This window comes from Manis pentadactyla, chromosome 1 (genome assembly GCF_030020395.1).
Source record: "Manis pentadactyla isolate mManPen7 chromosome 1, mManPen7.hap1, whole genome shotgun sequence".
Taxonomy (NCBI): domain Eukaryota; kingdom Metazoa; phylum Chordata; class Mammalia; order Pholidota; family Manidae; genus Manis; species Manis pentadactyla.
Genome location: NC_080019.1, coordinates 193,402,159 through 193,416,164, shown reverse-complemented (window position 1 = coordinate 193,416,164; position 14,006 = coordinate 193,402,159). Strand labels below are relative to the sequence as shown.

Genomic DNA, 14,006 nt, shown 5'->3' with positions numbered 1-14,006 from the left:
ATCTGCCTATCTGCCTATCTCCAAATTCCATGATTCCGCACTTGGCTCTGTCAAGTCTACTGATGAGCTGATGAAAATAATTCATCTTTGATAGTGTATTTTCATTTCTACACTATCTGTTTGACTCTTTGTTACAGTTTCCATCTCTCACTGAAATTCCCCATCTGCTCACATACACACATATATATATATATGAATATGCAGTCTGTGTTTTACACTTGATCCTTTAAAATACTAATCTTAGTTACTATTTATTTACTTATTGAAGCCCTATATGCCTACACAATCCAATGTTTCATTGCATCCCACAGGTAACTATTATCTTACATCTATATTTATCAGTCCCATGCTTCTGTTTATGGATTTACCACACATGTCCCCCGCCTAATCATTCTACCACATCTCTTAAACTTCTTACATATTTGCCACTTCTTTGACTCTTTTTGGTGCATTCTGGATACTTTCTTATGGATCTGCCTTCTGATTTTCCTAGTTCTTTCTTTAATTGTTCCTAATATTCTGTTTAAGTTGTCCACTGGGTATTATGTTTCCATTACTTGATTTTTTGTTTCCGGGAGTTCTGTTTGTTTCTTTAGGTCTTTTTCTTTCTTCTATTTTAATAAACTCTCACTCTGTTCTCACATTTACAGTTCTTTTTTGTATTTCTTTAAATATGTTAACTTATTTTCTTTTATAGTCACCATGCTGTACATCATATTCCCCAGGACTTATTTATTTTATTACTAGAAGTCTGTACCTTTGACCACCTTCACCTGTTTCACCCCAACCCCCACCCCAGACTTCTGGAAACCACTAATCTGTTATCTCTATCTTTGAATTGGTTTTTTTGTTTTTTGTTTGTTTTTGGATTCCAAATATAACTGAGATCATACAGTATTTATCTTTCTGTGTCTGACCTATTTCACTTGTTGTAATTGTTCTAAAGTTTCTGTCTCATAGTTCCAACATCTGGGTCATTTTTGAGTCCAGTTTTATTGGTTGCTTTGCCTCTTGACAATGGATTGATTTTTCCTTGCTTTTTTATCTGTCTTCTAGTTTTTGATTGAATATCATGTATTAATCGGAATGGACATGAACAGTGCTTCCCCCTGGCAGTGGGTGGGTCTCTTCTGCTGTCATGTCGTCAGGGTGCTGGGGGAGGTTTGAAGCAACCTGCTGAGATGGTGACCTTGGTCTGGGTCTGGCGACCATGAGGCCCTTCAGGGCACCTAAGACCTCTCTGTGGCAGGCTGCAAGTGCCTCACACTTAGGGTGGGGGCTGGGGGGCAGCGCTGTTGCTCCACCCTAAGTTTTCAGCTGCCCCTCATGCCTGGCACACAGAGGGGGCCTCTACACACGTTTGCCTTCCCCCAGATGACTGATGCTGCTTGTGCAGCCGCCGGCCAGGCTGCGTTGGGAGGCAGGAGGGCTCTCTGTTGCCCTGACCCAGGGTCAGTCTGAGCAGGCCCCTTGGGCCTGGGACCTGGGCTCAGGTGTCCTGCTGCTCCTCCCTGGAGGGCCGGATCCCACTTTGTACATGCCCTGGGTCTGTGTGCGAGTTTCCTGCCCTCCCTGTTGCAGCGATCCTTGCAGGTACCATGTGGGCCTCAGGGCCCAGGCCTGATTCCCATCCTTCGCTTGGGGAGAGTAAGTTTTCCCTGTCCTTCCCCACCCACAGTGTGGGTCTCAAGTGGCAGAGGTGGGGACAGCACCTTCCCTCAACCCTCTACCCACCAAGGACTCTGTGCTTCAGCTGAGCCTTTGGGAAGAACACTGTGGAGAAGGGGCTGCTGTGTTTATGACTGGCATGTGCCTTCAAGGAAGGACTTCAACCATATGTGAAGGTAAAACAGAGGCACAAGCTGCATGGGGAAAGCATGATTTATTTGGCTCCCATGGGGTATGGTTTCCATGGGGACAGAACAGGACCCTCAGGACCAGGGCTTCCCTGAGGGGATGTGCAGGTCACGGAGGGATCCAGATCATCCTGCCATGTTCTCCCCAAAAAGCTCAGAGAGTTTGTTGAGCATGTTTTCATTGGCCACGTGCAGAACCTGGAGGGCCACCAAGGATTCATTCTAGAGGGGAGCAGGTGTGGCCCTTGTGCACTGGGAGCAGCTGGGTAGGAGATGCATGGTCAGCAGCAGGAAGGGGTGCCACAGGAGACGGGTCTGAAGACCAGGGTAGGGCAGGAGGGCTGGCAGCACCTGGAGGACTGGCAGGAGGGGGCCACACACACAGCAGGCTTGCAGCTCATGGGCACACACACAGTGGGCCTGCAGCTCACAGGCATGCACACAATGGGCCTGCAGCACACAGGCACGCACACAGTGGGCCGGCAGCTCACAGGCACACAGCAGGATGCCTGGCAGGGGCTGGGTGTGCAGCAGGCAGCCTGGCAGCCTGTGGAGCAGCTGGTGTGGCACATGTTGGTGTGGGGCTGGGCTGGTGTGTGGAGGGTGGTAATGTCTGCAGGCTCCTTCCCTGGGTGGCCTTTTTATCTGGGTTGTGGGCGTCCCAGCAACACAGAAGCACAGCTGTCGACTTCCTCCTGGCCGTTTCCACCACGTTTCCCCAACACCTTCTCATCCTGGGATGCACCTTCCTGTGTTATGCTCCAGCATAAATAAGTTTGGCTTTGAGGCCGATTTCTCCTTCTGTAAACAGGATGTTCCAGTTTGACTTTATATGGGGTTTGTGTTGTTTCTCAGGCTATTTTTGTGTACACAACACCATTGGCTCAACTCAGAGTACTGTATCCTCTTATTCCTTTTTGTCTCATGCCATCAATGAAGAGTTTTGGGCAATAATATATTTTGAGCTTTTATTTATACAGGAAAACATTAAAGCAGGAGTCAGCAAGTTCAAGTCTGTGGGACAAATCTGTCCTGCTGCCTGTCTTGTAAATAAAGTTTTATTGGAAACAGCCATACCCATTCCCTTATGTATTGTTTAGGGCTGCATTTGCATGAGACTGTGTGACTGCAAAGCCTGAAATACGATTTTCCTTTTACAGAAAGTTTGTCAACTTCTGCCTTATAGTACAGTAATCTATACAAGAACTGATTTGTTCATGCAACAGGTGGATATTATGTACTGGCAATAGAGATGTCCTAGCCTTATGAATCTTCTAAGGCAATGAATAAATGAGCAATTGATGACATTAATGCATGGAATAATTCTAGGGAAGGCTTAGTCCCAGAAAGGAAAACAGGTTCAGCATATAAAGAATAATGGTGTATGTTGTTGGGCAGTCTGTGGGCCTCTGTAAGGAGGTGACACTGAGCTGGCACCTAGGGGATTTGAAGAGGTCAGGGGATGGTGTTCCAGGTGGAGGTGGCCATGGGGGTGTGAGGACATTGCAGCAGGAATGAGCATATTCAGGAGCAGTTGGAAATCTCAGTGTAGGTGCTAGGCAGCAGGTGTAGGTAGACAGATTCAGATCACACAGCCTGAGGATCAGCATCACAATCCCCTTCTATCACAATAGAAGAAAGAGTTGGTGAACTTGAAGACATGTCAGTAGAAATTATCCAATCTGAAGAGGGAACAAGAATTAAGAGAAGTGAAGAGGGCCTATGAGACAATATTAAAAAGTCTTAACATATAAGTAATTTCAACTTAAGAAAGAGAAGAAATGATATTAAAGCACAAGAATGTTTTGGAGAAATAATGGGTAAAATTCCAAAATTTGATTTTTATAAGTTTTTACAGATCCAAGAATATCAGAAAACCCCTAAAGTCCCAACTCAATTAGGCACAATGACCAAGGATTCCAGAGTTAAATGAAGATGCTCCAGACTCTTGGTCCCTGTTTGCAGTGGTGAGAATGTGCACGTATCATAGGATCCTCCCAAAGTTGTAATTGCATATCTGTACAAGTGGTGTCACCTCCCCCTTGAACGGTGTCAAAGACGGATAATGAATCAGTTATGAGATAGCCCACATTAAATGCTTAGGATCTGACACAAAGCTGGAACTCCATCATCCTCACTGCAGTGGCGTGGTCACCGCACTTCCCAGCGAGGGGCCAGCAGCGCGGCCCTTGTGAGTTAGGAGGACCTTACAGATCGCCAAGTTTCCCAATGAACTGGGGACCCCTGGTCTGGGGAGTGTGGCTGTGCTGTGTGGACAGAGGACAGGGTGTGTAACACTGGGGAGGACCTTGAACATCATAATGTGGGGTCTCCTGTCCCCAACTGATGGAAGCTTCCCCATCCAGCCTGGGCCTTGCTTCCAGGAGTCACAGGGCTGCTGAGTCATAGTGAGCCTCAGCGGAGGAGGAACTTCCCCAACTGAGTCACTTCACCCAGAGACTCCAGGAAGAGACCATGGGGAGGGCCAAGGAGGAGAAACAACCAGGCAGCCAGGGGGAGGCACCGTGTGGCTTGTTGCTATGGCGCCGTGGCCTGTATATAAAGGCCACACTGGGGAAGGAGCCTCCAGACCAGTCCTGTCCTCTACCCTGATCCCACCCCAGCCCCGTACCACCATGTGCCGCACCAGCTGCTCCTCCGGCTGCCAGGCGCCCTGCTGTGTTCCCAGTTCCTGCCAGACAGCTTGCTGTATGCCTGTGAACTGCAAGCCTGTTTACTGCATGCCTGTGAGCTGCAAGCCAGGTCTATGCACACCCGTGAGCTGCAAGCCCACTGTGTGTGTGCCCATGAGCTGCAAGCCAGCCATATGCACGCCTGTGAGCTGCAAGCCCGTTGTGTGCATGGCCCCCTGCTGCCAGTCCTCCGGGTGCTGCCAGCCCTCCTGCCCCACCCTGGTCGGTAGACCTGTCCCCTGTGGCACCCCTTCCTGCTGCTGAGCTTCCTGCTGGTGAGCCCATGGCCCCCCAGAACCCCTCCTCTGTGGGGTCAGAAGTAGCTGGCTCTCTGAACTCCTACAAGGCAGCCCAGACATCTTCCACTTCAGGCCTTCTGGACCCGACTAGACCACTTTGCAACAAGGCTGCTCCATCCCAGCGGTCCAGCCTGAGGGGTCCAGCCCCCAGTGTCCCCTGGCCCCAGCCCTGGTCATGCACACGGCACCCACCCTGCCTGGTGTGGAGCGTCCAGGATCTGCAGCTTCCAGCATTGAAGGCCTAATAAACGCCAGAGTGTGAGGCCCAGCTGAGCGTGCGACGACTCTCCTTTAGTGCTTTTCCCTGAACAGCTTCCTCGGGTGGGTGTTTCCGCAGAGATTCCAGAAAACTCCTCCTGCAGAGGAGGAGCAGGGTCCCAGAAGGCCGTGCCCGGTGACAAGTGCTCAAAGGTGGCCCCTCGGGCGTGTGGGCATGCTCCTAGCACTCAGCCTGATGGCACCCCGGGTTTCCTTCTGACCCACTTGGCTCCTTGAACTCAGGAGGTCATTTCATACCCTGCCCTGGGTGGGGCTGAGGGCAAATCACTTTCTGAGCTGACCCCTCTTAGGTGAAAAGGTGCCCTGCTCGGCAGTGAATACGCGGAGTCCACTCCCCTCTGCGAGCTGACCACCGTGCACCCTGTTGAAGAGCATAGCACCTCCTCCTCCCGTCAGTAGGAAAGGTCTTGTGGGTGAAATCCGTGGCCCCCCAGAGATGCCCATGCCCTGATCCCCACCTGTGGGCATGGCCCCTGGCAGGCAAAGTGACGGGAAACGGTCCTGGGTAAACCTGGGCCTTTGGGACGTCCCTGCGGGCTGTGGGGTGCCGGCCCGGGGTCCCTGCAGGGCCTTAGGGGAGGGAGGCCGAGGGGGATGGGACGTGGCTGCGGAAGGAGGCCCGGGGCGCGGAGCGTGGGGCCCTGCGGGCACGCAGACACTGAGAGGGACCAGGGCGCTTCCGCTGGGGCCTCTGGGAGGGTCCGGCCGGGTCACGCTGGTTCAGCCCAGCAAGACCCATTTCGGGGTCTGGGCGCCGCAGCAGTGAGAGAAGGAATTCATGTGGTTTCAGCCACCATGCCCATGGTCCTTCGTCCCGGTGGACGTGGGATGGAGCCGACTCCCTGTCGCACAGCTCGGATGCCCGCCTTTCCTCCGCGGCCCTGCCTGCTGTGCCCTAGCTGTGGATGGGGGTCGGTGGGGGTCAGAGCAGGTGGGGGAGGAGGGGAGCCGGGCTGCGCCTCTCACCCGGGCCTTGGCCCTGCTCACTCTGTGGGCCCCAGCCTGCCCTTCCCCCTCTCCAGGTCTGTTCCACTCCGGGTCCTTCCCAGGGTCCCCCTGGACCGTGGGGGCCCCCGGGCAGCATCGCCTTGGGGCTCCCCACCGGAGCCTCCAGCAGAGATTCTGGTTGGCGGCCTCCCTGCAGGGACAGGGTTCACTCCCGGGGGTCCCCCCGCCCGACCCTCACCTGCTGAGGGCGTGACAGCCCCAGACCTCCCACCCCCGACGGCGGGGGTTGGCCCCATTCTCCCCGAGGAAACTCTCCTGCCCTCGGGCCTGCGGGCGCCCTCCTCCTGGCCTGTCCACCCTTCCAGGGGCTGGAGCTGGGCAGGGGATGGAGTGGTGTCCCAGGGCCGCCCCAACAAAGTACCCAGACTGGGGGAAGTAAACGGAAGGTTAGCCTCACGGCCTGGGGGTGGAAGCCTGCGGGGGGGCCCTGCTCCCCGCTTGTGGCTGCAGGAAGGCAGAGGCTGCGTGGGGGATGCTGGTGTTACTCCGGGAGGGAGAACCGGCCCAGAGACCACAGGGCAGCCCCAGGGACAGACAGGAGAGGCCCAGAGGCCGGAGGAGGCTGTGGGCACACCGGGGTGCCAGGGGGCAGCTGCTGGGACCAAGAAATAGTGTAAGAGGAGCATCAGGAAGGGGGGCCTCCCTGCGGGGAGGCCCGTATCTAGAAAGCCCCACACTTTACTGCCGACATCGCGGGCTGACGAGGCCATGGGGCCGGAGGAACCCTGCGCACCGGCCACGCAGCCCTTTCTCACCATCATCCCCTCCAAGCCGGTCTGCCTGGCCAGGCCTGCGTTACCGTCACCCGAATCCAAGCCGGGCCCCTTTGTGTCACGTCTTTGCCTTCCAGACAGCCTCCCGAACACCCTGGTGGCCACCAGCGCCGCCCACCGGGCAGAAGAGGGGGACTTTGTGGTTTCCTCTGTGATGTCTCTGGGGTGGCATCTGCCCCGACCTCAGGCAGGGCAGATGACGGGACCCCGTGTCTGGGAGCACCCGTCTCGCTCACTGCAGATGGGGGGCTCGCCTGCAGCCCAGGGGGTCGCAGGGCGTTTGGCATTGTCGTTGTGCAGTGAACATGTGCCCCATAAACTTCCAAAGGGAAGAGCGCCTGTGGCCTCTGACCGACTCTCCCTCCGCGTCCGTGTGGCCGGCTGACCCCGGGGGGGGGACCCGCAGCGAGCAGCTCAGCCACCTGGCGCTGTCTGTGGCTGCAGCTGGCTCCGGGTGAGGAGCCATCGGGGGTCCCAGGGCTCTCGGCCGCGGAGGACTCTGTGGGGGCGCTGTCCCCACGTGTGTCCGCACCCCTGCACCTCACTTTCCTTTGGCCTGGGGTGAGGTGAAGCCTTCCCCAGCACCTTTAACTCTGTGTTCTCTGAAGAGTCCATCAACACCTTGTCCGTTTAGGGTCATACCTTTCTTAACATTTGAATGGACAAGTAATGAGTATGGCTTTGAATAAATCAGGGCAAAGTGAAAGATTTAAGAGTCAAGGAAGGTTTATCTTTTTTTTTTTTTTTTGTAGATAATTATTTTTTATTGAAGGGTAGTTGACACACAGTATTACATTAGTTTCAGGTGTACAACACAGTGATTCAACATTTATATACATGATAATTCTAGGTACCAGCTATCACCATACCAAGTTGTTACCATATTTTGACTATATTCCTTATGCTACACATTACATCCCGGTTACTTATTTATTTTACAATTGGAAGTGTGTACTTTTTTTTTTTTTTGTTGTTGTTGTTGTGAGGGCATCTCTCATATTTATTGATCAAATGGTTGTTAACAACAATAAAATTCTGTATAGGGGAGTCAATGCTCAATGCACAATCATTAATCCACCCCAAGCCTAATTTTCGTCAGTCTCCAATCTTCCGAAGCATAACGAACAAGTTCTTACATGGAGAACAAATTCTTACATAATGAATAAGTTACATGGTGAACAGTGCAAGGGCAGTCATCACAGAAACTTTTGGTTTTGCTCATGCATTATGAACTATAAACAGTCAGTTCAAATATGAATACTCATTTGATTTTTATACTTGATTTATATGTGGATACCACATTTCTCTCTTTATTATTATTATTTTTAATAAAATGCTGAAGTGGTAGGTAGATACAAGATAAAGGTAGAAAACATAGTTTAGCGTTGTAAGAGAGCAAATGTAGATGATCAGGTGTGTGCCTGTAGACTATGTGTTAATCCAAGCTAGACAAGGGCAACAAAACATCCACGTATGCAGAAGATTTCTCTCAGAACAGGGGGGGTGAGGTTCTAAGCCTCCCCTCTGTTGATCCCCAATTTCTCACCTGATGGCCCCCCTGCGACTGTGCCTGTCTTAGGTTGTTCCTCCCTTGAGGAATCTTACCCGTCTCTGGCTAACCAGTCAAGGAAGGTTTATCTTTAAAGGCCCTCTTAGGGTTTTGTTCTGTCCCCTCTTCCCCAGGGTAGAGCCAAGCTGGGGTGGGGTTGCCTACAGGCTCCCCAGCAGGTCCCCTGGGGAGGGGCCTCCTGTTCCTGGGCCCATCTGCTCCTGTTCCTGGCCCAAGGGATCAGTAGGGCTCCTGATGCTGACCTGGTCGGTTTGACTGGTGCCCACTTGACTGTCTAGTGCTAGTGGCCTACTGAGACTGCAGGCTCATCCCCACCCTGGCCTGAGGGGAGGCTCACAGGTGTCTTTTTGCTCTGAGCCTCCTCAATCAGACCTTGAAAACTTGGGTAGAATGAGCACTGTCTGAACAGACCCTCATGCCCCTCTTGGGGCTCACAGGAGATTGCTGATGCTTCAAGTGGGCAGAGGCGGGCCCCAGCCCTTGTGCCAGACCCACAGGCATGCCTCCTCTTTGAGGGCACCTCTCTGCAAGGGAAGTTGGCACTGTGCTGACTCTCAGACCCAACTCAATGGGGCTTCCACTGCTCCCCAACTCCCCTTACATGCATGGGGCAGGGGACAGGGGTGGGCAGAGTCCTGGGCCCACCTGGGGCCCAGTTTTCTCCAAGGATGCTGGCCTCCTGGGCCCAGCCTCTGGGCCTTGCCATTTCAGGAGGGTGGGGCCTCAGGGTGAGGAAGGGAGATGGAGCATGCAGATGGCACCTGTTTAGATCTTCTCTTTCAGGAGATCTGAATATGTCTCTTTCTGTCTGCTTCTACCAGAGAGAGGACCCTCACCCAAATCCAGAGTGGTCACTGGGGCGCCGGAAAGGAAGAAGAACAAACACGGGCCCTTATTTCCTCACACAAGCATTTCATTGATTATACCAATTGACCTTGTCACACTGAATGCGTGCAGGCAACCCTGCAGAGCAGGGCTCCCCGGCGCCTGCAGCCCACCCCCCTGGAGGACTGCAGGGCCATCTCCTCTCAGAAAGCAATGGGTGGCATGTTCAAATCTGAGTTAGGAACTGTGTGTCCACCAGTGCGTGAGAAGAGGTCCTGGTGCCTGTAGAGGGGCTCCAGGGCTCCACAGAGAGGATGCTGAGAGCAGGATGAGAGATGCATGCAGCCCAAGAGGCAGAAGATCAAGCTGATTAGCAGCAGGTGGGGCGGGCACACGCGGGGCGGCAGAGCAGGGACACGCAGGACGCTGGGCAGCAGCAGCTGGGCTGGCAGGGGGAGGCGGGGGCACAGCAGGGAGAGGTGGGCACGCAGCAGGTGGGCCTGCACACGGGGCAGCAGGTGGGGGACACACAGGAGAAGGCTTTGCAGTGGGATGGGGGGCAGGGGGTGGTCTGGCAGCACGGGGGCGCCAGGCAGGGGGCAGCCCCAGAGCAGACGGGCACACAGCACACGGGCTTGCAACAGACAGGCTTACAGCAGACGGGCAGGCAGCAGGCCTCCTGGCATGGGAAGGAGGTGCAGCTGGAGCTCTGGCAGCTAGATAGCTGGCAGCAGGAGGGTGTGCACAAGCTGGTGCAGGCTGATTGGCAGGGGCTGCACCTGCAGCTCACAGGGGTGCAGACGAGGGTCAGGCAGGGGGCTGGGGCACAGCAACTGGACTGGCAGCAGCTGGGGGCGCAGCAAGGGGGCTCGCAGCAGCTCTCAGGGCAGTCGTCCCCCTGCCAGGAGGGGCTGGTGCAGAAGCCCCAAGACCTGGGCAGGCAGACCCGGCTGCCGTAGCTCAGGTCAGTGGAGCAGACAGACAGGGTGGAGGCGGCCATGGTGGGTGGTGGGATGAAGGAGGGTGTGTGTGTGTGTATGAGTGTGTGAGTGTGAGTGAGGTGCTCAGGGCTGCAGCTTTTATATCCCTCCCGGATGTGTGTGTTGCCCCAGCAGCAGGCTGAGTGACGCCCTCCCTTCCTGGTTGGTGCTGAGAGCTGGTGCAGGAGACCCCTTATTAGTGTTGGTTTATTTTCTATAATTAGCTTTACTCATCAAACTTGTTATGTTGCAGGATATGTTTTCCCATCTGTTGTTTGTTTGGCTCTTGAAAACCTGTGGAAAATATATGAGGCAAGTTTTTGCTGAGTAACTGCCCTGGGTCCTAATGTCACATTCACAAGGGGCTGGGTGTGAGATGAACTCACGGCCACCGACACCCTCCCTCCCAGCAGCTGTGCCAGTGTATGAACACTGTGGGAAGACACCCAGTATCATACAGCCCAGACTAGAAAGCACTAAGTGGAACGTTAACGTGTGAACAGAAGAGTGAAACTTGATCGAAGAGGATGCACAGTGTGTGTCCCCTGCAGACCCAAGGCTGCTGTGGGAGGAAAACTCAGGGCTGTGTAATTCTCCACCCTCCCCGAACAGTCCATCGCCGCATAGTTTCCATTAGAACCCAAAGGGAATCTCTTTTGGTAGAAATTGAGGATATTGAATGGGCAGTAATGCCATACGCATGATGGATGAAAGGTTAACATGAAAATTAAAAAGTCCCTACAACTAGAACAGGATAAGATACAAAAGAATCATATACAAAATTCAAAACATTCAAATTTCCAAGAAACATGAAAATACTTGATCTCATTAATAATTAGTTTCCCAAATAAAAAAAAAATGTCCCACTTGTAAAATCAACTAAGATTTACAATGGTGATGATTTTCAGTGCTGCTGAGCATGGTGGCCTCACTCTTGGAAACCTTTAGCAGGTGTGATTTTTTAAAATTGTGATAACATAATATAAAATTTACAACCGATCCATTTTAAAGTGTATAATTCAGTGGCACTTAGTTCAGTCACAGTGATATGCAACCGTGACCATATCTAGTTCCAGAACATTATCATCACTCCAAAAGGAAATCCTGTACTGTTAAGTAGTCCTTTCCCAGTTCCTATCAACCACTAACCTACTTTCTGTCTCTATGGATTTGCCTGTTCTGAACATTTCCTATAACAGGAACCTTACAATATGTGACCCTTTGTGTCTGACTTCTTTCACTTAACCTAAAAGTTTTCTAGGTTCATCCACACTGTGGCATGTATCAGTGCTTCATTCCTTTTTATGGCTGAGTAATATTCCATCGTAAGGATATAACACATTTTATTTATCCATTCATCAGTTGGTGGACATTTGTGTTGTTTCTACCTTTTGGCTAATGTGAATAATACTGCTATGAACATTTTTGTACACATGGTTGTTTGACTTTGTCAACAACATGGTCTTTTCAACTCTCTTGAGTGTATATATCTAGGAGTAGATTTTCCAGTTCATATAGTAACTCTGTGTTGAACTTTTGAGGAGCTACCATGCTGTTTTCCAAGCAACTGAACCATTTCACATTTCTACTAGTAATGTGTGAGAATTCCAATTTTTCCATGTGCTCACCAACACTTTTTTGTTTTTATTTTGTTTTATTATAGTGGGTGTGAAGTGGCATCTCAGTGTGGTTTTAATTTGTATCTCCTTACTGGTCAGTGACATTGGGCTTCCTTCATGTACTTGTTGGCTGTTTGTATGTCTTCTTGGGAGAAGTATCTATTGAAGGACTTTGCCCATTTTTGATTGTTTTTTGTTGTTGTTGTTGAGCTACAGGTGTTCTTTATGTATTCTGGATACTAGATCTTTATCAGAATTATGATTTAGAAATATTTTCTCTCATTCTTTGTACTGTCTTTTCCCTTTCTTTTTAAAAAAATTTTTTTTATTTTTATAAAACTTTAATATCTTAGGGTCAGCACATCTGGAGTGCAATGGATAAGCCTCGCCCTGGGAAAGCCACCTTCATGATCATGGTGTCTCCCCTGCCAGATAAGTATTCTTTTCCCTTTTTTGATAGTGTCCTTTGATATGTGAAACTTTATTTTTGATGAAGTACAATTTATCTATATTTTCTTCTATTGCTTGTGCTTTTGGTGTCATATCTAAGAAGCATTGCCAAATCTAAGGTCATGCAGATTTACTCCTATGTTTTCTTCTAGGAGATTTATAGCTTTAGCTCTTGCATTTAGATCTTTGATCCATTTTGAGTTAAGTTTGTATATGGTGTGAGATTGCACTCAACTTCATTCTTTTGCATGTGAATATCCAGTCACAGCATCATTTGTTGAAGAAACTATTCTTTCCTCATTAAATGATCTTGATTCCCTTATTGAGAATCAATTGACCATAGATGTATAGGCTTATTTTGAGACTCTTTAGATATATTGAACTATATATCTATCCTTATGCAAATACTACTTCAAATATTACTTTAGTTTTGTGGTAAGTTTTATTTCTTTCTTTGTAATTTGGAAGTCTCATTTTTTTTCTTGCCTAATTGCTCTGGCTAGAACTTCCAGTATGATGTTGAGTAGAAATGGTGAAAGTGGACATCTTTGTCTTACTCCTGATTATAGGGAGAAGGCTTTCAGTCTTTCACCATTGAGTATGATGGTAGCCACTGGTTATTCATAATGCTATTATGTTGAAGAAGTTCCCTCTTTTCCTAGTTTGTTGAATGTTTTTTATCATGAAAGAGTGTTGGCTTTTGTCAGATGCTTTTTCTGAATCAATTGAGATGGTCATGTGGTTTATACTCCTTTCTTCTATTAATTTGGTACATTATACTGATTAGTTTTTATATGTTGTATCACTCTTGCAATCCTAGAATAAATCCCACTCAGTTGTGTTGCGTAATCCTTTTACTATGCTGCTGGATTTGGTTTGATTATATTTTGCTGAGGATTAAAAAAAATCTTTATCTATAAGGAATATTGGCCTCCATTTTCTTCTGTTGTGCTTGTCTGTCTTTGATATCAGGATAATGCTGACCTCATAGAATGAGTTAGAAAGTGTTCCCTCATCTTCTGTTTTTTGGAAGAATTTGAGAAGGTTTGGTATAGTTTTATAATGTTTAGTAGAATTCAGCATTGAAGCCATCCACTCCTGGTAATTTCTTTTGGGGGAGGTTTTTGATCACTGATGAAATCCCATTACTTGTTGTATATCTATTCAGCTTGTTTATTTCTTCTTGAGTGAGTTCACTCACTTTAGAGCCAAGAATCTACAGTGGATCCACTTTTTTAGATGAAAGTGGGAGGATAGGAAAAGAGAGTTCATGCAAATAGTAACCATGATAATTAAATCAGACAAAATAGACTCTGAGTCAAATATTGTTGTAAGAGACAAATAAAGACATTAAGTGTTGATAAAAAAAGTCACTACATCAAGAAGATATGACAATTGCAAACACATATCCACTTAGCAACAGACCCCCAAAATATATGAAGCAAAAATTCCTGAATTGAAGCAATAGGCAGTTCCAATTCTGCAATATTTCTTGGAGACTTCAAGAAGTCATTTCTGCTAATTAAAAAAATGAAATAATAGAACAGCTAGATCAAGATCAATAGTGAAATAGAGGATTTGAAGAACACGATGAATGACTAGACCTAATAGACATATACAAGATGCTCAACTCAACAACAGCAGAACACATTCT

At 49.6% G+C, this 14,006-nt stretch overlaps 3 protein-coding genes across 3 annotated transcripts; 1 reads left to right on the top strand and 2 right to left on the bottom strand.

Annotated features, from left to right (window-relative positions):
- Positions 1–1,869: 1,869 nt before the first annotated feature.
- On the bottom strand, positions 1,870–2,675 carry LOC118907865 (keratin-associated protein 12-1-like). Its single transcript, XM_036876892.2, has one exon. The coding sequence runs from the start codon at positions 2,426–2,428 to the stop codon at positions 2,138–2,140; it is 291 nt and encodes a 96-aa protein (XP_036732787.2). The 5' UTR covers positions 2,429–2,675; the 3' UTR covers positions 1,870–2,137.
- Positions 2,676–4,492: 1,817 nt separating this feature from the next.
- LOC118907864 (keratin-associated protein 12-1-like) lies at positions 4,493–5,149 on the top strand. The gene has a single exon (XM_036876890.2). It carries the CDS (start codon positions 4,493–4,495, stop codon positions 4,811–4,813), a length of 321 nt encoding a protein of 106 aa, XP_036732785.1. The 3' UTR covers positions 4,814–5,149.
- A 4,258-nt stretch (positions 5,150–9,407) lies between these two features.
- LOC118907863 (keratin-associated protein 10-8-like) lies at positions 9,408–10,331 on the bottom strand. The gene has a single exon (XM_057504820.1). It carries the CDS (start codon positions 10,301–10,303, stop codon positions 9,674–9,676), a length of 630 nt encoding a protein of 209 aa, XP_057360803.1. The 5' UTR covers positions 10,304–10,331; the 3' UTR covers positions 9,408–9,673.
- Positions 10,332–14,006: the final 3,675 nt, after the last annotated feature.

Coding starts and splice junctions, on each gene's coding strand:
- LOC118907865 (XM_036876892.2), bottom strand. CDS start 2,428: ATGTGCCACACCAGCTGCTCCACAGGCTGCCAGGCTGCCTGCTGCACA.
- LOC118907864 (XM_036876890.2), top strand. CDS start 4,493: ATGTGCCGCACCAGCTGCTCCTCCGGCTGCCAGGCGCCCTGCTGTGTT.
- LOC118907863 (XM_057504820.1), bottom strand. CDS start 10,303: ATGGCCGCCTCCACCCTGTCTGTCTGCTCCACTGACCTGAGCTACGGC.